Consider the following 22,391-nt stretch of genomic DNA (forward strand, 5'->3'; position numbering starts at 1 on the left):
CCACTCTCTCACCCCCGCCAGTTCTGATGCTTCCAACTTTTAAGACTAATCCTGACCGCAGCTGGAAAGGACTTTAAAAAGCTCTACCCCAAAACTACAGGCCTCAGCAAGGTTCTAAGTTAGCGTTCCCATTTTATGCTTCATTCTGAAAACTGGGTTTGTATTTTGTCCTCCTGTACAGGGCCTTGTCCTGTAATATCCCATTTCCGACCCCATTCCTGTTAGATCATGTGTACCACTATCTACCACGACCACTACTTAGAAGGGAAAGACGTTCTGAATGACGTTCTTTCTCATTGCTGACTCCCTCCCTGGATGGCTGAGATTGCCTGCTGGAAACGTCCTGCTGTGGTCCGATTTGGGGATACCTGCTTGTGCCTGCCCCAAACCTTCTTCCTGAAGACTCTCCTGCCTGTGCCAGCAGGAAAATCTGTCCCCTCGGTGCCCATCTGAACCTATGGTGCAGCTCTAGCTTCAAGTCCTAAAACTGGCCATTCGAAGGAAACTGGCTGCCTCTGAACATATATTTTTGTTTTGTTTTACATCCATCTCAGTGCCACCACAGGCTATCACAGGCTATGTGTAGTTGTCATGTGTTCCCATCACACCTTATTCAACTGCGATGTTCTAGATTCTGCTCTCTGTGATACTTGCTGATACTGCTGGAAAGGAACCATCAGGTTATCCATCCATTCTTGAGCCTGTCCTGGATCCTGTTCGACGATGTCCTGAACTTCAGAATCCAGCTCATTCAGCTTGGAATGCCAGAGATCCAGCTCATCCCACATTTTCTGGAGAAGGAAATCACAAGTCAATGTGAACGCCAATGTCATGGTTTATTGTGTTCATTTCTACTTTTCACATGGTACTTGCACTTATAAATGCGACCAAAACAACATCACAGGCATCTACTCACTTAGGCCCAGGAACCTCTGTGACCTAAACTGAAAAATACTTTTTCTGAGGTTTCTGAACTCTAACCGTATTCATTTCATTACAAATTAGCTGTAAGGGAACAGAATGATGTGGACATTTCCAGAGATGAATGACACCAAACAAGGTCAACATAACCCTAATCTTTCAAGAGTGAGAAGTTAATATTATGTTTAAAAAGGGCTTTGGTTAATACTTAAACCTATTTGGACCAGTGCATACATGTACTTAACCTAGACGACAATTTTTTTATTAAGTGCAAAAATAAAACTAGTAAAAAGAAAATATCTGCAGTGACAGAAAATTCTAGCCACATGTATTAGCAGCAAACGCTTTTGATCAAGTAACCAATAGTTTGGATTCAAACCTGGACTTTTCTGGGCAGAGGACATCTCAAAGGTAAAATATTTAATTCTTACTTAATATTTGCTTAAGAACATAATTTCTAGATTTGGGAAAAGCTGACTAGTTAAATTAGGTTCCTCTACTTACTAAGAGTCCAGGATTTTGTCCCATGGTGAGCCCTCTTCTGACCTATTGTTTAAAGTCTCAATTCACATTAGAACATTTCCTTAAAATGTAGAATAAAATAAGAAAGCTTTCCATATGCAGGAGTTTACTTGGGAGTTAAGAGCTTAAATATTATGTTTATGTACAGTTTTATTTAAGACTTTATTTCCTAAGACATTTCACAAGAAAAATAAAACTGGAATTTCTATTTTCCTGTTTCCCCTTGCAGTCTACACAAAAGCTGCTAATACTATTCAAATTCTATTTTTTACATTATTTTATTTTTCCTTGCCTATCAGAGTATTTTTATTTTTTATTTTTCAATTACAGTGACATACAATCCTATTGGAACATTTTTCAATTAGTTTCATAAATATTCCATATTGTATTCCTCAATACTATTTCACTTTAGAAAACCAAAGACTCCAAAAAATGCTCCAAAAGAGAAACATACTAGCTTTTGTTTTTCATATTGATATAGTTATAATATTTTCATATCAGTCTTCCCAAGATAAGATCCTTCCTCTCCTTTACTTGTGAAAAGGCTAGTTCACAAATACAGGCTGTCAGGGGTTTGGACATATTCCCATCATGGGAAAACTGAGAACAATTCTGAAACGCCACCTTCTCCACCAAGCCTCTGAGGGGGCACTCTCAGTAAGGGTGGCCCTGTGGATCTGGGTTAGGAACTCTGTAGAGAAGGATACAAAGAGCACACCCTGTGATGACTGACAGGCAGGGGTAATACCGAATTCTGAAGAAAGTTAAAGGAGGATGTTACCTTTTGAATTTCTTGAGCCTTCTCAATATTTTTGCTTTTCTGCTGTAACATCTTCTCAACATTATGAAGCCCATTGTTAATTTCATCTATTTTTCTACTCATTGCATATGATGGTGAACTTTTCAAGACTTCATTACTAATCTGTTACAGGATAAAGACACATTTGGTTTAGAGATGTTTTCTGGACTCCATTCACTGGCTCAAATGATAAAAGGGGCAGTCATACTGCTATGTGCTTTTACTTGTAAAAAACTTTTTATGAGTTCCAAGAAAAATTCCAAACCATACAGGCTAATGAGTTAATGACAGGGTAGATTAACATACCTAATTAAATTAACATTTAAATCCCATCTTAAAAAAGAAAGCCAACAAACAAAATTTTTTTGAATGCAATACCCACAGTATGAATTACACATATGTGCACTCTTGGGCAAAACTACTGAGTGGATTGCTTGAAACATACCCCGATGAAAGATATGGAAGAATTCCTGGGAGACAAAATTATTTATTATAGTCTCTCCATTTTATAAGAAAATCCTCTGCACAGAACAGTTTTGTTTTGTTTTCTTAAAAAACTTATTCTCAAGCCAACTTTTAAAAAATGTAATTCTCACCTTAATACTCATTTGGGTGAAATAACCTTCTAAAATTAGCTATCTCTTGGGAATACACAAAGCTTAGTTTTCTTTGTGTGTTTCTCATGTATGTTTTCATAGCTATCAGCAATCTAGCTGCTGAACAGTGTAATTTTTTTTTATCTGAATGATTTTCTTAAGAAAATAACTTGGACTAGGAAAGATAATAAATGAATGCTGAATGTGTCATTTTTCAAATACCTGATTAGCTCGTGTTCTTGTTTTTTTAAGGCTATGTTGATAAGACTTGCTCCAAGCAGCCACTAAATAACCAAATAACACTTTCTGCTTTTGTATAATCCATTAACTCTTTTAAAAACCACTGATATCTGTATAATCATTGAGACTAGAATGTTCCAGTGCAGATGGGATACAGATGCCAAAACTAAACACAGGCTAAATGATTTTCCATAAGGTCACATATCCAGGTAGAGGCTGAACTTGTCCCTAAAGCTTTAAGTGGTCAGACTCCAGAGTCCCAGGCTCTTTTCACTACTTTTATTAAATGTTTTTTTATTTCACTGACCATCTACAGTCAAAATTTTTAGAAAAAAAAATTAATCCTGTATTGGGCTTTTTATTGCTGTAAACTTTTTATTGCTATGTAAAATGAAGTTTTCTGGTCTCTTGGGCAGTTATTCTCTTGGCAGAAATGTACATCATTTAGGAACATTAGGCGAGATCGTGATTTAGGAAAAGTAAGCTGACATCTGAATTATACAGAATGGTACTGTGTCCGCTGCCTGGATCTTTTAAATATATCACACAATAAAAGGCAGTTGCTGTTTGTTACAAATATATTTTACAGTCCAAAATTTCAACCTTAAATTTAAAAAATGGATTTTGATTATTAATTCACTTTGTTAGGTATTCTCACATGAAGTATTCACTAGAACAAATTTAGTTTCTCTCAAAACATTTAGTATTCTCTTAAAATAAAATCCATAGTACATGAGTCTTGAGCAAGTACCTCACAACAGATTTGCTTGTGTGTTAAATCAACAAAATTTCTTATAAATATATATTAGGAGTTTGCATGTTTTTTACATGCGTGAGATTTTCCTAAGAAATCTCACAGAAGTTAACCAAGTTTGAAATCTTTTTTTGTGTGTGTGTGCATTTAATATCTATTTTATATACTAGGTTAGAGGTATTCCAGGCTTTAAAAAGCAAAACAAAAATCCTTCTGTGGATGCTGGACCAAATTAAATTGTTCTGTTGGATTTGGGATGCGTTTTTGCAATTCAATAAAATTGTCTTGCTAAACTCCTATGTCTCCAGTACTATGAAACATTTCCCACTCTTTCTTTCAACCTGGACTTCCAGGTATAAAGATTTGCCCAGGTATATTTTGTAAGAATTGTGTTACCACCATCATTAGAAAGGCACTGTGTGTAAAGTGCTATTTCTAGTGAGCTGTGAAATTTGTATTCTTATTGCCCTCTGGTGCTATTTCAAAATGTTCACAGGGAATATGTTTTAAAGCTATTATTCATGTCCCAAATTTTAAAGCGATTCTCCAGGTTAAAAAAACAAACAAAAAAGCCAAGTAAAAGATAATGTATAACTCTATTTTTCAATACAAGAGAAGAAAAACTAAGCATTTTGACAATTAAAACTAAACAGGTTATCTAATTCTGTTTTCTGTCACTTGTTTAGAGCAATTTCATCTCAGTATTCAATAAACAAAACTGTCAACTAAACTTTATAAACACAGTTACAGCTGAAATCAGGGCAAATGAAAATATATCATATTTTCTTCTTTATATTCATTCAACTCTACAAATAATACCACTAGTACAAATATTATTATTACCTTCTCATCTACGTCTTCTAAAGCTTTTCTGCATTCTTCCATCTGGGATTCAATCTCTGCGGGAACTATGGTGTACATTTCAGAATACTTGATTCGGAGTTTTTCCATAATATTTTCAAAAGTTAGCTTCCCTTTCTTAAAAATGCTTTGAAGCTCCTAAAAACATCAAGAGAGTTTCAGTACTCACTGGGTGGGGGAAAAGCTTAACTCTAAAAATGAAAGCAAGCTTTCCAGCACACCCTTCTGATTTAAATGAGCAAATTTTGCATGACAAAACCTCACTATTGATACAAGCTGATTAAGCCTGAGAGATACTCAGTTTGGTCAGATGATGCTTTCTAATTTGTAAGGATTAAACTTGATATCTCTTCATAGTGTCAAACCATTGTCCTTAAAAGACATTACAACATCTCCTGCTTCTAAAGTACCTCTAGGATTTAACTGTATCTCAGTTGCTGTCTTGATCTAAAAAGCTGCAAGTAGCAAAAAGTTTCAAAGAAGTTTTTTTTTTGTTATTACAATAACTTGTTGCCATTTCTGCTTCTTCCTACATTATCATCACAAAGATTCAAGGCCACTAAAAGCCCTATGCTTGAAGCAGAAGTGTCTGCTTTCATGTAATTAGACAGCCCAGCAGAGATCAACTTCTTTCAAACAGGAGGGTTCCAGTTCCATGCAAAGAATGCGGGTTTCAGGAGATAAAAGAAACCTGAACAAATAGTCTATTGGTTGTGGCCTAGAAACAAAATCTGATCTACGTTCTCCTGCACTAATTATAAAGGAGAAACTCATTTGTTTGGGAAAGTTTCCCAAAGATCAAGTGGAAAAATACTTCTTGACTTCGCTGTAGCTTTTTGGGGTTTGTTTTGTTTTTACAGTAGCTGTTCAGTGGCATTACTTGTGTTAATGGGTGAGTCACCACACTGAAGAATGATTACAATTTTGAATGACTCCATGATGTGTCACTGTTTTTCTTTAAACCCTCGGCAGAGAACAAATCTGGAGAGAGTTAAAGAACAATGCCATTCAGACAAAGGTGGAGTTTGAGGTATAGTGTCATCCTGTTTCATCTAGACCTAGTCCGGGAGGACAGATCTTCATTCAGAGCTGCACCCAGATGGCTTCCCAAAGAAGGCTGCTTCAGTGAGGGAGAGTAAGTTTCCTTTTTCAACACTGATAACCAAAAACTCTAATTAACAACAACTTTTGAATAAACTTCCCAGTGTCATTTTTGCCTGTTACCATTGGACCAAATGAGAAGAGATTATGCTGAAAAAGTGAGTTCTCAAATGACATAGCCTCTGTGATACTGTAATATGTATACACACATACATGCACATTCGCACGCACACGTGTGTGTGTGTGTGTGTGTGTGTGTGTGTATGTGTGTATGTGAGTGTATTTGGTCTTCATCATTTGTTCCTAGCACAGCTTCTAAAACTCTTGAAATTTCCTGGATAGGGGTGCGAGGAAAGTCTTGTTATTTATAACAAGCATTTTTTCAACCTGAATTTATGCCAATGAGATGACTCTTGGGGCGGGGGTCGGGGCTTGATAGCTTCTGGACACGGGCTGGTGGAAGCAACCACTTGCTTAGAGGGTTAAAACTTGCAGCTCCACTTCCCAGCCTCTGGCAAGGGGAGAGGGGCCAGAGGCTGTTAGTCACTAATGGACAATGATTGAACCACTCATGCCTACATAATGGAACCTCCATAAAAACCCCTAAAGGAAGAGGTGCGGAGAGCTTTGGAGGAGTGAATACATCAGGGTGCTAGGAGCATGGCACACCCAGAGAAGGCATGGAGATCTGTACCCTTTCCCCATACCTTCCCTATGCATCTTTTCCTGAGTTGTGTCTTTTATAATACATTGGTAATAGTAAGTAAAGTGCTTTCCTGACTTCTGTGCGTCATTCTAGTAAATTACTGAGCCTGAGGAGGGGGTGTGCCAGAACCTGATTTACAGCCTGTCAATCAGAAGTAAAAGAGGCCTGGGACTTGTCTTTGGCATCTGAAGTGGGGGCAGTCTTGTGGCACTGATGTTGGCCCTTAATGGGAGGTGGGGTGTCTGTACTAACTCCTGGTAGTTGGTATCAGAATTGAACTGAATTGAATTTTAGGACACCCCAATGGTGTCTGGAGAGGTGGACAATAGGTTGGTGTGGGAAGCACACACACACACACACACACACACACACACACACACACACACACACACACACACAGTATCATAAGTGTTGTAAGTAAAAACAGTTCTACTCTGTCGGAGGTAAGGTATTACATCCTATTAAAGTGAGTTATCTAACACGCTACTCAAAAGTGGTCTGTGCCAGTGAAGCAACATCCTCCACAACTAGATTGAAGAACAAAACGACAGCAACTTGTCTGTTCCCCTTTCCCCAATTCCCCAGCACTGTTCCCATCCCCCCAATTCCCCAATAAAAAAATCTTAAAAAAAAAAAAAAAAAAGTGGTCTGTGGCCCTTGTTCACTGAAGCCTCTTAAATGCGGTTGAAAAGGGCTGCTTGGTATAGATTGGCCTCCTCCCCACCTGGTCTCAACCCTGCTCTCTGCTCTCTACCACACTGATCTCCTGTGGCTCTGCCCACATCGTGCCACAGGCCTCCGCAAGTGCTTTCCTCTCTCCTGGACCACTCCTTCCACTCTGTGCACTGAGTGACTTTTGCCTCAAGGATTCTGGATTCAAGATTGCAGACCTGTATCAGCCACATTTACTAGTTCATTTCTGACTTACCTCAAACTGTTCTGCCTTTTCTAGGTGGTCTTGTAACTCCATATTTTGGAAAGAAGCTGTTGTCTGTTGAAATAGAGTCTTCAAAGCCGTTATTTCTTTTGTGAAAGAATGTCTTTCTTGGATTTCAGTCTGCATCAATTCCTTATTTTTTTGAGCTTTCTGAAAAAGCCTAAAATATAGCATCAAAACAAAATTGCTCCTCTGCTCTTCTCTGAAATAGTTTTATTTCAGACAAATAATACGTCCAAATAGCTCACAAAAGATATCTTTTCTGAGAGAAAAGCACCAGTTTCAATGATTTTATATACTGCATATACATATATCAAATCCTATCATTCAATCAAAAACCTTTATAAAATTCTCATCCCAAAATATCCTCTTTTCACACTTTACATAACATTTGCCAACTCTATCCTCCGTTTCTCCACAGAATTTTTGTGTTCCACTGAACATGACTGGAGACATGGTTAGGTTCTTGGGGTAGACACCGCACTAGCCTTTTTATCTCAGCTGACCCCATTTGCTGTGGATGTAACCACAATGCTAGTAAGAGGAGTTTACATGGGTAAAATCTTCCCTGACAGCCATTTGGTATCTCTAGCTATAAATTTATTACATACTCTGACCTAGTGATTCTGCTTCTCAGCGTCTTTCTCAATGAATTAACCACAGAGGCAGACAGAGATGTTGGCCTAAGAATAGTCACTGCAGTGTTTTTTATAAAAATTGAAAAAATTTTCATATATTTAAAGGTTCTATATTAGGGCTTGTTCAGTAAGTTATGGTATATCCACATGGTGAAATATTATACAGCTATGTTTTAAAGAGTACTTACTGGCATAGGAAAATAAACATGATATGCTCATAAATGATTCAGCAGCATATAAAACAGTATATTACTATGTTTGCAATTTGTTTAAAAATATAGTCATAGTAAAAAACGAGAAAAAAGTGATTGGCAGTGGTTGTTGTTGAGTGGGAAAATTAAAGGTGGGTTTTATATTAACCTATAATTTTCTTCAATCTCTAAATTTCATATAATAAATACGTATGTATTACTAAATTAGAAAAAAAGCAAACAAAAAGAAATTGAAAGGTATCCCCCTCTGTAATACCAAGATGAAGAACATGTGCTTGTTTTAATTATCATTATTAATCTTTTCATCCCTTTTATACCTATCAGTGTTGACTCAACTCAATCCTGTCATATCATTTGTGATTATCCTATAATATTTTTGTATTCTTGAAATTCAGTATTTTCTCAATTTTAAACCTGAGTTGTTGAGCGTGTTTCTTTAGTGGTTTTTCCTAAGTCTTACTTGTTGCATCGTTCTTGCATGGATGTAATCTCTTGAACTGCCGGCATCGTTCCCACAGCCCCTGAGCTTTCAGGAGCGTGCTGGACGCTTTTTATGCGCTGGAGAAGCAAGGTCAACAGCAGCTGCTGCTTCTCCACACTCTCCTCATAGTGGCTTAAACAGCTCAGGAGCTCAGAGAGTTCCTCTGTGGTGGCTGCCTCTTTCGTTTTGGAAATTTCAGGGAGTTCTTCTTGATGATTATCTAAGATAATTGCTTCTCGTTCAATCTAATAACAAAATAAGAGAACTCAAATAAGTAAAATACACTCTTCCCATTTCAGGACTGGAAACCTACCTTGGCAACCATAATGTTTGTGCACTGGCTCTTCAAAGAGCTCCTGATGCCATATCCTATTTCAAAGTAACATGGCTTTTTTCATAGCTGGAACTATTATAACTCCACTATCAGAGTCCCATGGTTCCCAGCTATTGGTCATGTCCATGTGCGATTAAAATGAAGTCTTGCCGTTACGAGCTGAAGGAAACACTGTTGAGTATTTCCGTAAATAATTTCTTTTCCCTTCAGATTTCAGTTGCATAAAGCAATTATTTCTCCTGAGGTACCCATAAGGTAGTTACAATGAGCTCCACCAAACTGCATCTACTAAGTATAAGAGTTTGGGCAACTACTGGATAATTTTTCTGTCTCTTTTCTTTTACATCCGATCCCTATATGCTCAAAAAAGTAAGTCCAGTATATCCTCATTAGCCTGATGCCTACACCAAAGGGAAAGCGGCCCAAATTACTGAACTAATCATGTATTTATCGACAGCAATGTGCAGAACCCAGAAAAACATTACTGAATACATCACATAAGTGGAAACTGGAGCTCTATCAGCCCTGAACTCACAATGAATACAGAAAATCAGATCCCTTTTCTGTATCTCCTTGAGCCCTCTGGCCCTCACCTCAGCAACACAGCCCATTTGTCACATTCTGCCCCAGCACTGTTACCGTATTTCCCTATGTATAAGACACACCCATTTTTGAAAAATTTGGGGTCTAAAAACTGGCATCTTAGACAGTGGTTGTAGATTTTTTTACTTGCATTTCCCACAAGTGATGAGGAGTTGTATGAATTTTATGATTAATAAAATTTGAGTTCAATAACTTTATGTAATAAATTTTTTTCAAATTTTGGGCCCCCAAATTAAGGTGTGTCTTCTACATGGGAGCGTCTTATACATGGGGAAATACGGTAAATCTCTTCCTCTATGTTCCAACGAGGCAGGCATCTTGCCATTACAGAATATCACACTGGTCAACTATATTTATGATATCATGCTAATCAAAATGATGAACAAGAACCTAGATGCCAGAGGGTGGGAAGTAAAACCTACGAAAATTGAGGAATTCCAGAATCAATTAAGTGTCCAGGGGCCCAATGGTCTGGGACATGCTAGAACCTCTATAAGGTAAAGGTCAAGTTGTTCAACCTTGAACCTCTACTGCTAAGAAAGAGGCACAGCAGTGGATGGGCATACGGGATTTTGGAGGCAGTGTATGCTATACTTGGAAATATTGCTCAGATCCATTTATCAGAACACTGCCAAAGTTGAGGGGGGCCTGGAGAAAAAGAGGCGCTGCAGCAGGGTGGGCTGTGGTGTAAGCACCACAGCCCATCTAATCCAACTGAGTCCCAATCTCTAGAATACCTGGGTGCAGGTATAGACTGGCCTTTTTCCTAGAGACCCAGTTACGGAATTTATGCTTTCCATCCCCTCAAACCTAAATTCAGTTGGATTAGAAGTCCTGGCTCTTTTTTTTTTTTTCCAATCGGGATTGAGATAATCTTTACAGTGGGTCATTTTGTAGCCCCCTCACCAAAGAACCGGCATGCAAAGAAAGGAACTGCTATATTGACAGTGGTAATTGTACAACTAGGGTTTCCAATATGACTCCAGGTCAAAAGAACGACATCTGTAATCCAGGACTTGATGGAATATCTCGTGGTGCTTCTGTGCCCAGTGATAACCATAAATGGGCAACCAGGACCCAATAAGTGCAAAGCAGCTAAAGGCTCTGACCTGTCCTCTCTCAGTTGTCCTAGTTCCCAAGTCCTGTTCCCCAGGGTCACTTTCCAAAATAAACCACCTGCCTCCAGGCCTGTCTTAGGCTCTGCTGTCCGCTGTGGGTTGGTAAGTGATTAAGGAGGTGAACACAGGGGTGAAGAATAATTTTCATTAGGACAATAATTTTACTCAAAAGCCAGGTAATTCTTCAACTTGTGAATGGATAAACAAACTGTTATATACGTGCCCAGGGGATATCACCCAGGAATAAAAAGAAGCGAACTACTGCTACAAGCAGCAGCATGAATGAATCCCACATGCATTATGCTTAATGAAAGGAGGCCAACGCACAGGCCATACACTATCCGAGTCCCTTCATATGGTATTCTGGAAATGGCAAAACAGATCAGTGGTTGCCAAAGGCTGGGGGTGATGGAAGGGGACGCCTAGGAAAGGGCATAAAGAAACTTTTGGGGGTGATGAAAATGTTCTAAATCTTGATTTTGTTGGCAGTCAAATGACTGTATGTGCTTATCAAAACTCAACAAACTTTACACCAGAAAGGGTAAAGACAGCCCCCAAATCAGTAAAATAGTTGCTACAAAGATTATGCATTCACCTTTCCACCTAGAAGAGGCTTTGCAGTTTCTGAGTGATTTTCCTTGGACACAGAATTCTAACAAATTTGGTTATAAAGCTTAGGTTCACAGTCAATTAGAAAATAGAATCTAGAAAGGAAGAAGACACCCGAGTCGCACCATAAGTGAACACAGCGAAGGAGAACGAAAAACCTGTGACCAGCAGAAATAAGAGCTAATGCAGAAAGGGTTTTTGGACTTTTGGTACAAAGTGAAGAAACCAGCTTTATACCTCCTGCTATTTTGACTATTGGGCTTTATTCTAGCACATTATGATCACTGACGCATAGCATCGAACGATGATTCTGAATAACCAGAAATGAATAATTATATCAAGCAGATTCTGTTTAAGAAAACACAGAGGTAAGATTTTGGGGGGTGGGGTGGGGAGTAAATAAAAATCTAAATTTCTTTCTTAATTTGTAAATGTAAACAGAGCATTTGAGGTTTTCAAAAATCTATTTATGCAAAACCTTTATTCCATGAAGATACTGGATTATTGTATAACTACAGACATTTTAAAAACAGAAATCCATTATGTCGCATAAAAATTTGCCAATCATGCTAACAGGATCTTGTATGTACAGGTCTTTAGACATAATTTTATTGAATAGATGAAAGCTATTTTAAAACCTTACATCAATTTGGTATGTGTAAATATCATTTCAGTTGCTAGTTTAGTGGTTAAACATCCCGTTCTACCACGCACTTGTGAATTTGGGCAGTGTACTCAATCTCACTTTTCTTACCTATAAAGTGAGAATTACAAAACCATCTATCTTATAGGATTCTTGCAAAGATAAACGATAAGACATGTAAAGAGCTTAGAACTATGCCTGACACATGCTCAGTAAGTACTCATTAAGTGTCAGTAGTAGTTGTTTTAGTTATTACATGAGGACATTTTTGTTTTTGTTACTCTTTAAAAAACCCATTTTGTTAGCAGATACTGTCAAACACTTGTATGAATAATTAGAATTCTAGATGAACAGGCTCCAAATGAATAAAAATTACAAATGGGCTATAGCATGAGAGAGATAATTCAATAAAATACTGTACGGTTGGGCTGTTAAAAATGAAGCACTTACTTCTTCACTGACAAATTTCCACTCCTGCTTCAGTTCTTCACACCACATCTCCCATTCTTTAGCAGCTTCCAACACATTCAGCCATTTGTCCCACAGAATCGACGTGGTTCTGAACAAACACACGCCATCATTATCTGTGCAAGTGGGTCCCAGGTATCTGAGGACCCGTCGTAGTTTCATGAACTCTTGTTTGGTTGATGTAAGATTTGACACTAAGGCCTTAAAAAAGAAAAAGGAATACGAAGGATACAATGTCTATTAATTTTTCTGCAAGATATAGACTATTTTAAATATTGAACAATTAATGTTTTAAACCATCCACAAGTATTACATGACCCATTTTTTCATCCTTTTGGAAGCCAATTTGAGACAGATGAGAATTATCTGTGTATTATTGTATTGCACATGAATTTGGAACTATGGGGACAAATAATGACCCATAAACCAGTTTTTCCAAGTAAGAATGTGTTTTCAAAGATAAATGCCCAGAAATTCATTTTGTTATTTTAATGTATGTCTCTTATTTTACTAGATAGTTAATTTGCATAATACTGTTATCAATTTCCAGTGCATTCTTTAGGTTTTTTGTTTTTGTGTTTATTTTGGAGTAGATGTTAAACACAGATGAATTAGAATGCTCTCATCCGAATCCTAATAACATAATACCATAGACTCTAACAGATGAAAATAAGCAAAAACTAAAATTGTTTATAATAGAGTAAAAGAAGTAACCAGGATTTTGCACTTAGGACAGTTGCATTAAATTTTCTGTCACTGATCCAGCAACATCCAACAAAATCATATGAAAAGTAAAGCTTTAGAAAGAGTGATCAATAGGACAGCATGCTATTGGGGAGAGGGCTGTCCTGTGAACCCAACTGATCAAATCTCTCAGAACCATTGCCTCACATTTCCCCTTGGCTTTTGGTTTCAGGAATTTTCTTGAGTGTACAACTCAGGCTGAAGATTTCTGTGTGTCATGACAGAGCACCATTCCCTGCTGCTCCACCTGCTTTCCGCCATTGGTTTTGCACATTCTCTTACCGCAGATTTGCAAATACTATTACCTTGCTCTGTTCCAAGCGTTCTAAAGCTTCTTTGTAAGATACTGGCAATGGGGACATGGACTGCCCAAGAACTGTTTCCATGTGGATGAGGTTAGTGCCAAGTTCCTCTTTAATTTTTCTATAGCATTTGTAATTCTCGAGACACCTAGTGAGTTTGGAAAAAAAGTGATATTAAATTTTATTTAGTGTAAAAATTCTGAAATTCCCAGAATGAATTCTGAGCACTTAAATAAAAAACAGAATACAATTCTTTTTGCTATTCATTGTATTTCAATGAATTTTTATGGATTACCTCCTCCTTACAGAGACCTGCATAAGACTTTTACTACCAACTTTAATAGGAAGGTTATTCTCAAAACACCTGAATTGGAAAAATGCATTCTTTAATATTGCTAATAAGGTGTAAATTGGTACAATTCTTGTAGAAAACAATTTATTCTTAAAAATGTTCATATCTTTGACTCATTAATTCAACTTTTGTAATTAATCATAAGGAATTAATTCTAACACAGTATCCTAAAACTGACAAAGCCTTTTGCACAGTTTACTTATTAGACTATTAATTAAAATGGCAAAATTGAAACACTTTATGTATAACAAAAGATATGGCTGAACAAATTATAACAATCCATTTTATAAAATATTATATAGCAATTATAATTACTTTTATGGGATTTTTGTTACAATAAACGAAAAGAGCTCATGTTATAAATAAATAAAGGAAAAGGCAGTATATATATTTTATATACTGTAATGTGATATATTTAAAAACACTATGAATAAAATTATGTATACAAAACATATAGAGCCTAAATCCCCCACTAAAATCAATGAAGAATTCAGTATCAAGTATTTTTTTTAATTCTTAAAACATAGGAATAAACTGGCAAAGAATTAAGAAATATCCAGAGGCCCCAAACTAAATAAAAGTGGGAATACAGAGAAATAAAATAAGCTCTAGGGCCGTTTTTCATTTTGAGGGTATTTACCCGAGTTTCAGTTTTATTGACTTTCTCCTGTAATGCTGAGGACAGAGGATAAAGCCTGGTGCTTCCCCTAGGATGGGTGTTAATGGGAGACCTGTCTGTAAAGATATGTGTAACACATATAATCACCAAGGACCAACCTCCAAAATATAGAATAAATCCCTATGAATCAATCAGAAAAAGGTGGATAACCCAATGAACACTGGGTAAAGGCTTGAACAAGTATTTTTCAGAAGAGGAAATATGAACCAAGAAATACTCAAAAAGGAGGCTCAAATTCATTAGCAGTAACAGAGAAGCAAACTAAAAGCACAATGAAATATCACTTCAACAGCAAGTGTTGGCAAGGATATGGGACAATTGGAACACTAATATGCTACTGGTTTCAATAAAAATGGGTAAAATCATGTGGAATTAAAAATTTAAGATGTGCATACTTTTTTATCTGGCAACCACAATCCTAGGTATATATCCAAGGGAAGCTGAATAGTAGAGCTGTTTGTGAATGCAAAAACGAGAAACAACCCAAACCTGTATCAATAGCTGGGTGACTGTATTTTACTACAGATAAGAACATGAATAAATTTCAGCATCATAACGATGAGTTAAAAAAAAAAAGTCACAGAAAATACACATACATAAAAATGCAACACAAACACATAGTGAAAATATTTTTAAAAGCACATAAATTATTTAGGATAATAATTACTTCTGAGAGAAGGAAGGAGCACACAAGAAAATTCAAAACTTTTGTTTATCCTTGAACCTTTGGGTACAAAGCTGTTGATCATTATTCTTTATACTATATGCAGACTTTTATTAACATTCTGCTTCAAGGGGATTAAGAGGTACACAGTTATACTTATAAATAAGTCACGGGGATGTAATGTACATCACTGGTATTATAGTCAATAATATCGCAATAACTGTACAGTGACAGATGGTTACTAGACTTCTCATGGTGATCTCTTTGTAAGGTACATAACTGTCAAATCACTATGTTGTAATCTGAAACTAATATTGCTTGTCAACTATGTTTTAATTTAAAAGCTTTACATTCCAGAGTAGGAAAAAAAACAAAAAATTAAAAACGTTCTGCTGTATGTCCTCAATATGAAATAAGAAAGAAATGAATACAATAAAAGATTTGTTATGGTTTTCCTTAGTGAATTATTTTTTTACTTTTCTACATTTTCCAAATTATTTCTAACATGTACATGTGAATTATAAACAAATCTATATTTTATGTTCTTTAAGCATTACCTTAAGAAGTACCTACCTTTCTATTTCAGCTTCCTTTACTTTGGCTGCCTCCCTTAGGGCTGAGTTCTTCGAAACTAACTCCTGTAAAGTATACTGAAGCTGGAGTTTGCCTTCAGGGCTGGATATGGTCCCCAACTTCTCGGTGAGGTCCTGGATGTCTGCTATTGCGGAATCCAGTTCCTCCTGTTTCCAGTGAGGCATCTTCAGTGATTGTTCTGGATTCCCTAGGTCTACTCTGTGTGATGCAATGATGGCTTCAAGGGCAGTGATGATCCCCATCGCCCTGGTGACTGACTCATTATAGCGCGTCATATTTTCATAAGCGTCATTCAAGGCATTCTGGTGAAGAGGAGATCAAATGCTGTGACAAAACTGTCAAACTTTTGGGATTTTCGTCATTGTTGAATTTTTGAGGTGCATTCATAATATGCTTCTGGGTCTCTCATAAGAGTTAGCATCTCATGCTTTTAGTTTGAATGGTATTTTAATATCAATAATTTTTTGTTTGCATAAAGAAAAATTGTTTCCAGATTTGCTAGAAAATCAAATCTATATTCGAAAATACATATCATGAATCATGTCTAACGACATATGTTCCTGCTCTAGAACTCTTGTATTAGACCATGAATTAGATAAAATAATTGACTATATTTAATGTAGACAGCCTTACTCAATATTTGTGAAAAAAGATGAAAACCCCCAGACTGCTTGTGTTTCTAAATTAATGGCTCTGCCACTAACTTTAGTTTTGAGCACATCACTTAATGCCTCCAGACCTCGGTCTTCTCATTGAAATGACAAATAGTTGAAATAAATAACTTAGGTCCAATTCAAATCATATTATTTTGGGAATTATGTACATTACTTCTGGAAACTGTATTAAAATCAAGTAGAGAAGGATACAGAGAACAAACTGGTGGTTGCCAGAGGTGGGGGTGGAGGTGGGGTGTGTGAAATTAGTGAAGGGGGCCAAAAGCTACAAACTTCCAGTTATAAAATAAATCAATCATGGGCATATAATGTAAAACATGGCGACTATAGTTAATAACACTGTACTGTATATCTGGAAGTTGCTAAGAGAGTATCGTATTTCCCCATGTATAGGACGCTCCCATGTATAAGATACACCTTAATTTTGGGGCCCAAAATTTGAAAAAAAATATATTACATAAAGTTATTGAACTCAAGTTTTATTCATCATAAAATTCATACAACTCCTCATCACTGTCAAACTCCCAACCATTAGCTTGTCCTCATCTGTGTCTGATGATGAATCACTGTCTTCATATATTGCCTCGTCCTCAGTTCCATCTAAGGCATTTGAAATGCCACACTTCTTACATGACTTGAAAACGATCTACAACATCTGTATAAGACACACCCAGTTTTTAGTCCCCAAAATTTTCAAAAAAGGGTGCATCTTATACATGGGGAAATATGGTAGGTCTTGAAGGTTCTCATCACAAGAAAAAAAAATTCTATAACTGTACGGTGACGGATGTTAACTAGACTTGTGATCATTTTGTAATATATGCAAATATAGATAGAATCATGTTGTATACATGAAACTAATATAATGTTACATGTCATTTATACCTCAACAAAAAACGTGAAGTAGAGAAGTACTCAATATACTCAACATTTGTTAAGTACCATTTAAATAACATATTAGGGTTCATATAATGACTTTACACTTCTCTATAGCATTTAGACCTATCAAAATGTTGCAAATATATTATCTAATAACTCTTGGAATTAAAGGAGGGAGTTAATTTCCCCATTCTATAAATTTAATGTGACAATTCTGAAAACACAGCAAAAGGCATTATATTAAGCACAGTGTGTTCCCATGCTGCCTAAGATATCCACCCTAATTTCAGGAAAGGCAGGAGGATGTTGGAGTTGCTCTGCAACAGAGGTCAGTCAACTTTTCCTGTAAATGATCAGATTAAATATTTTAGGCTTTGCAGGCCATCTGGACTATCACAACTACTCAATCCTTTTGTTGTAGCATGGAAGCAGCCATAGACTGGGGGAGGGCTGTTTTCTAATAAAACTTTATTTACAAAATCAGGCACTGGGGCAGATTTGGCCCGTGGGCCTTCATTTGATGATCCCCTGCTCTAAAATCAGACTGTTACTGTTGCACAGCCTGAGAAAATTGTTGATGTTTCTGAACTTCAAGATCCTTATCTTAAAATGGGGCTAATAACTCAGCCCACTGAGTTGCTGAGATGATTAAAAGTAAAATGTCAGCCCAGTTCCTAGACATTGTAAGTTCTAAGTAAATGCTAGTTATTATTTGGTGTTCTTTTCTCTACGCCATATTTCTTCCATTTTGCCCTACATTTCTAAAAAACAAAAACAACTTTGTTCTAAGCTCAACAGATGCTACAAGGGATATAGAAACAAGGTGTCAAACTCATCTTTTTCTAACCTGTTGATTTAGTTTACTTAATTTTAGCACCATGTTTAGATGCAGAATGAGATGGGATTACAAAATGGCCCTTTGCAATTTTTTAAATGGCTCTTCTCCTACAGAGAATTTTCCTGCAGAACCTGTACCTCCTTGAGAAGTGCAGATGCTAACTAGAGCAAAACATAAAATCTTTGAAATAAAAATAGATGCATTAATGACTTAAAACTTTTCAAAACTTACTGTGCGCAAATCAATGCTTGTATTAAGCTGCATGTGAAGATCTTCAATGTCACGTAATTTTGCCTCCACATCACTAGCTTCAGAAGAGTGTCCTTCTCTTTGCTTCTCGGTAACAGTTACAGTTTTAATACTGTACATTTCTGCCTGAACTTGCTCTTGAAATGCTTCGCAATTATCCATTTCATGTTGAATATGTTCAATTTTCAAATTTATAAGTAAAGGCTGCTGTAACTGAGATTTTATCTGGTTCAAAACATGTAAGGAATTTTCTAGTTTGTTCTGAAAATTCTTTTCATCCATTGCTTTTGGTTGGAATTCTAGTACTATGTTTTGCAGAACCTTGTGTAACTTATCGTTTTCTTCTGCACACAGCTTTATTTGTAGTATTTCTTTCTCTTTGAATGATTCACCAAAGGCCGTATTTTGACTTAATTTCTTCATTATCTCATGATGCAAGCACATGGCTTTCTCGATTCTCTGATTCAAAATTTGAGCATTGAGCAGATTGCTTTCTGGTGAAGTATTAGGGGCTTTTAGTACTGCTTCAGCCCTTTTCTTAATTTGCAAATCCATTGCCCCCAATTTACTTAGTGATGCTTGATACTTGCCATATTCTGCCATAAATGTGTCCAACTGCTTAATTTTTTCTTCAAGTTCCTTTTCTTTTTCAAATATTTGGGATTGTAATTGGTCAAGTTGGGTACAATCCCACTTGAGTCCCATATAGTGAAACACTTCTTTGAGCTTCAGTGCTTGTAGGATGCTAGACTGAATTTCAGTGAGTCGGTCTTTAAGACTATAAAACTCCTCTTTAACATCCTGATTTATTTCTTGATTTAGTAGCAGTTCATTGTGCTGTATATTATCAAGCTCCTTCTGAAGCACAGATGTTTGCTCATTGAATTTTCTGGAAAATTTTATCTTGTGTTCTACTTCATTACATTTATTCTGAATGAATCTTTGTGTTCTGTTGGCTCTAGTCTTAAGATTTTTCAATTGATCATCCAGAAATAATCTTTCAAACACACTTAGATCCTTGCAAATGTTTGTTAGTTCCTGAAGATGGTTTGAGATGACACTCTCAATTTCTTGCAATTCCTTCTGAGAAGACATCAAAATGACACGCTGCTGTTCTAGCTCAGCCTCTGTGGAGGTCGTTTCCATTTTGGGAATTGTCAGTGTTTCATTTCCTTGGAGTGAAAGCTGAACCTTCCCTATTGCTGCAACAAACTTGCTTCTTTCTTCCAATTTAAATTCCAATAGCTGTGATCTTTGAGTTGATTTTAAAATGAGCATTTGGCATAGATTTTGTAAGTCCTGTAGGAGGTGATTTAAATCTTCACTCTCACGTGCTGTAAGGTTAGGAATATTTTCTTTGACCTCTTTAACCAATGACTCCACAGCCTGCTGCTTATCCAGAATGTCATCATGTGTCACTTTGCACTTTCTGATCTGTGAGAGGACGTCGTCTGGGAGAAGGGAGATGGTAGGAGGGAGTTCACCTAACAGCTTCTTGGCCCATAAGATAGTCTCTTTCACCTTGTTCAGTATTTCGCACTTCTTGATCTGATTTTCCACCACTGTGTTTAATGGCTCCATTGATTCCAACTGCTTCTGCAAGTTATTTATTGCATCTTCCAAAATCTTCTTTTCTTTTTCTCCCCAAATCCTCTTCATCTGAAGTTCAGCCCGCCCCTTTAACACAGAAAACCTATGCTCGATAGCCTGGTGTTCAGTGGCCAAGGCAACCATACTTCGGTTCCCTTCCTGTTCTTCTGGAAATCTCAGTCTTAACTGGAGACTCTGCTGCTGCTGCTGCTGCTGCAGAGAAAAGTCAAGGTCTTGGATGTTAGTCATAAAAAACATAAACTCCTCATGTTCCTCTGCTTGCTGAGAACACTTCTTCTGAATCAGTTGTACCACTTGATCCCATCCATGGTCAAGTTGCTTGATCTGGCTTTCAAACAACTTCTTATCCATGTCACTCAGGGAGTTTGATAAATTTTTCCATTCAGTTTTTATCTTGCTTAAAGAACCTTTTTCTTTTTCTATTGATGCCATCAATTTTTGAATTTTGGCCACATAGGCTGCGTTGTCCAGTGATCCCCTAGAAAAAGAAGAAAAATGGAGCTTGTCAGTATTTATTATATATCATCACAGGTTAGATGTCATTAAAAGAAATTAATTCTGCTTTGAATTCATAGAAGAGAAGATTAGCATTCTGTCCTTAAAATAAAATCAGAATCTTGCTTACTGTGGTTTTTAATTAGTTTGTGAGAATGTAGAGGGTTCACCTATAAAATTAATATCATAAAAATTCATAAAAAAAAAATCCAGAACCACAGGGAAGGAGTCAAGAGTGAAGGGAGCAATGCATGTAAAAACACTGTAACCTGTAAAGTACTTGCTCAAAGGTTATTCTAGGACTAAGAGAAATTATTCAACAGCCAATCCCATTGTTATCTTCTTTCCAATAATAATGATAAAGATATTGACTAAGAAGATATAATCATCAAGCCAATCTTTTTTTTTCTTTCAGGCTGATCTTTTGAATATAAAAGTGTTTGATTGTGGGGTATCATTGAAACAAAACCCCGTTTACACATATGTATAAAATAAACATTTTTACTAATGAGAAAATGTTTACACATTAAGACTATCACCATTTGCCATCATTTTCAAAGCCAAAAGGAGTGCATTGTTTTAAACATAAACTATTATGATACATATATATCAAATATATTCCAAACTATTTAAACCAATTATGCTGCTACTAAACAATTGCATATATAAATGTTTATCTCCATCCCCAGTTTAGAATAAGTTCTTGACAAAAAAGAATTCCACAGAACTTAAACCTATTTTGCAGGTATTTATAGTGTGAATTAACTGTTTAACAAATTAATTTTTTAAATAATACAAATTAATTGTAAAATTAATGTAAATAATATATATTTTTTTGTATAGCACCAACAGAGTTTTCCTCAATGGCTTCCTTATGGAATTAATTTCCATACTGTAGTATTACAATCATAAGATCCTGTATGCAGTGGTTCTCAACCTTCCTAATGCCGCGACCCCTTAATACAGTTCCTCATGTTGTGGTGACCCCCAACCATAAAATTATTTTCGTTGCTACTCTATAACTGTAATTTTGCTACTGTTATGAATCGTAATGTAAATGTCTTTTTGTTTTCCAATGGTCTTAGGCGACCCCTGTGAAAGGGTCGTCCTGCGACCCACAGGTTGAGAACTGCTGCTGTATAGTATAAACTGTTAGAACCCTGGGCCTGCTGCAACTAATGGAGCATGTGCTTGAATAAAATGGATGCAAGCCCCAAATTTTTACACTTACACTTTTAGACTTTCCTTTTCTGTCAACAAGGTTTTCATCAAGGATTCAACTGCAGCAAGGTTTTCCTGAAAAGCTTCTAGGAGACAATATTGGCTTTCTTTCTTTTTCTTCAAAGTAGTAAGTGCCTGAAGCAGACTGTCCAAGTGTTGCACTGACTTCCTTGTACTGTGGGGAGCCAAGGCATCTGTCTCTGCTTCGTTGAGATCTTCAGTTTGTTCTGGTGGTTCAATGGTGGCTTTCTTTGCTTCCAGTTGGGTATATAATTCCTAAAAACAAGTCAAGGAAATCAGTAGGTATATATTCATTCATTCATTCATTCATTCATTCATTCATTCTCTTGCCTGTCCTCATTCCTTCTAATAACAAACTCTATCCCAATTTGTTTTAAATATTTCATTTGCACACAGACAAACTTAAATCCTGACATTTAAAAGATTTTCCAACTAGAATTATGTTAAAAATCTAGACTAAAACTCACAATTGATGTAGTATTTAATAGCAATTAGATCACCGTATTGTGTTAAAAGGTTCTGCAA

The 22,391-nt window shown here is 36.5% G+C and overlaps 1 protein-coding gene across 1 annotated transcript in view; it reads right to left on the bottom strand.

The window, feature by feature from the left end:
- Positions 1 to 22,391, bottom strand: part of SYNE2 (spectrin repeat containing nuclear envelope protein 2) — a 333,055-nt gene that overhangs the window by 135,608 nt on the left and 175,056 nt on the right. Inside the window, exons 44-53 of the mRNA XM_019632109.1 lie at positions 21,856 to 22,121; positions 18,501 to 20,607; positions 15,858 to 16,180; positions 13,593 to 13,737; positions 12,526 to 12,744; positions 8,748 to 9,013; positions 7,429 to 7,597; positions 4,676 to 4,831; positions 2,225 to 2,365; positions 609 to 791 (exon numbers count right to left, since the gene is read on the bottom strand). Of these exons, the coding sequence (XP_019487654.1) occupies positions 609 to 791; positions 2,225 to 2,365; positions 4,676 to 4,831; positions 7,429 to 7,597; positions 8,748 to 9,013; positions 12,526 to 12,744; positions 13,593 to 13,737; positions 15,858 to 16,180; positions 18,501 to 20,607; positions 21,856 to 22,121 (3,975 nt within the window). The remainder of the gene's footprint in view (positions 1 to 608; positions 792 to 2,224; positions 2,366 to 4,675; positions 4,832 to 7,428; positions 7,598 to 8,747; positions 9,014 to 12,525; positions 12,745 to 13,592; positions 13,738 to 15,857; positions 16,181 to 18,500; positions 20,608 to 21,855; positions 22,122 to 22,391) is intronic.

This window comes from Hipposideros armiger, unplaced genomic scaffold, assembly GCF_001890085.2.
Source record: "Hipposideros armiger isolate ML-2016 unplaced genomic scaffold, ASM189008v1 scaffold_1074, whole genome shotgun sequence".
Taxonomy (NCBI): Eukaryota; Metazoa; Chordata; class Mammalia; order Chiroptera; family Hipposideridae; genus Hipposideros; species Hipposideros armiger.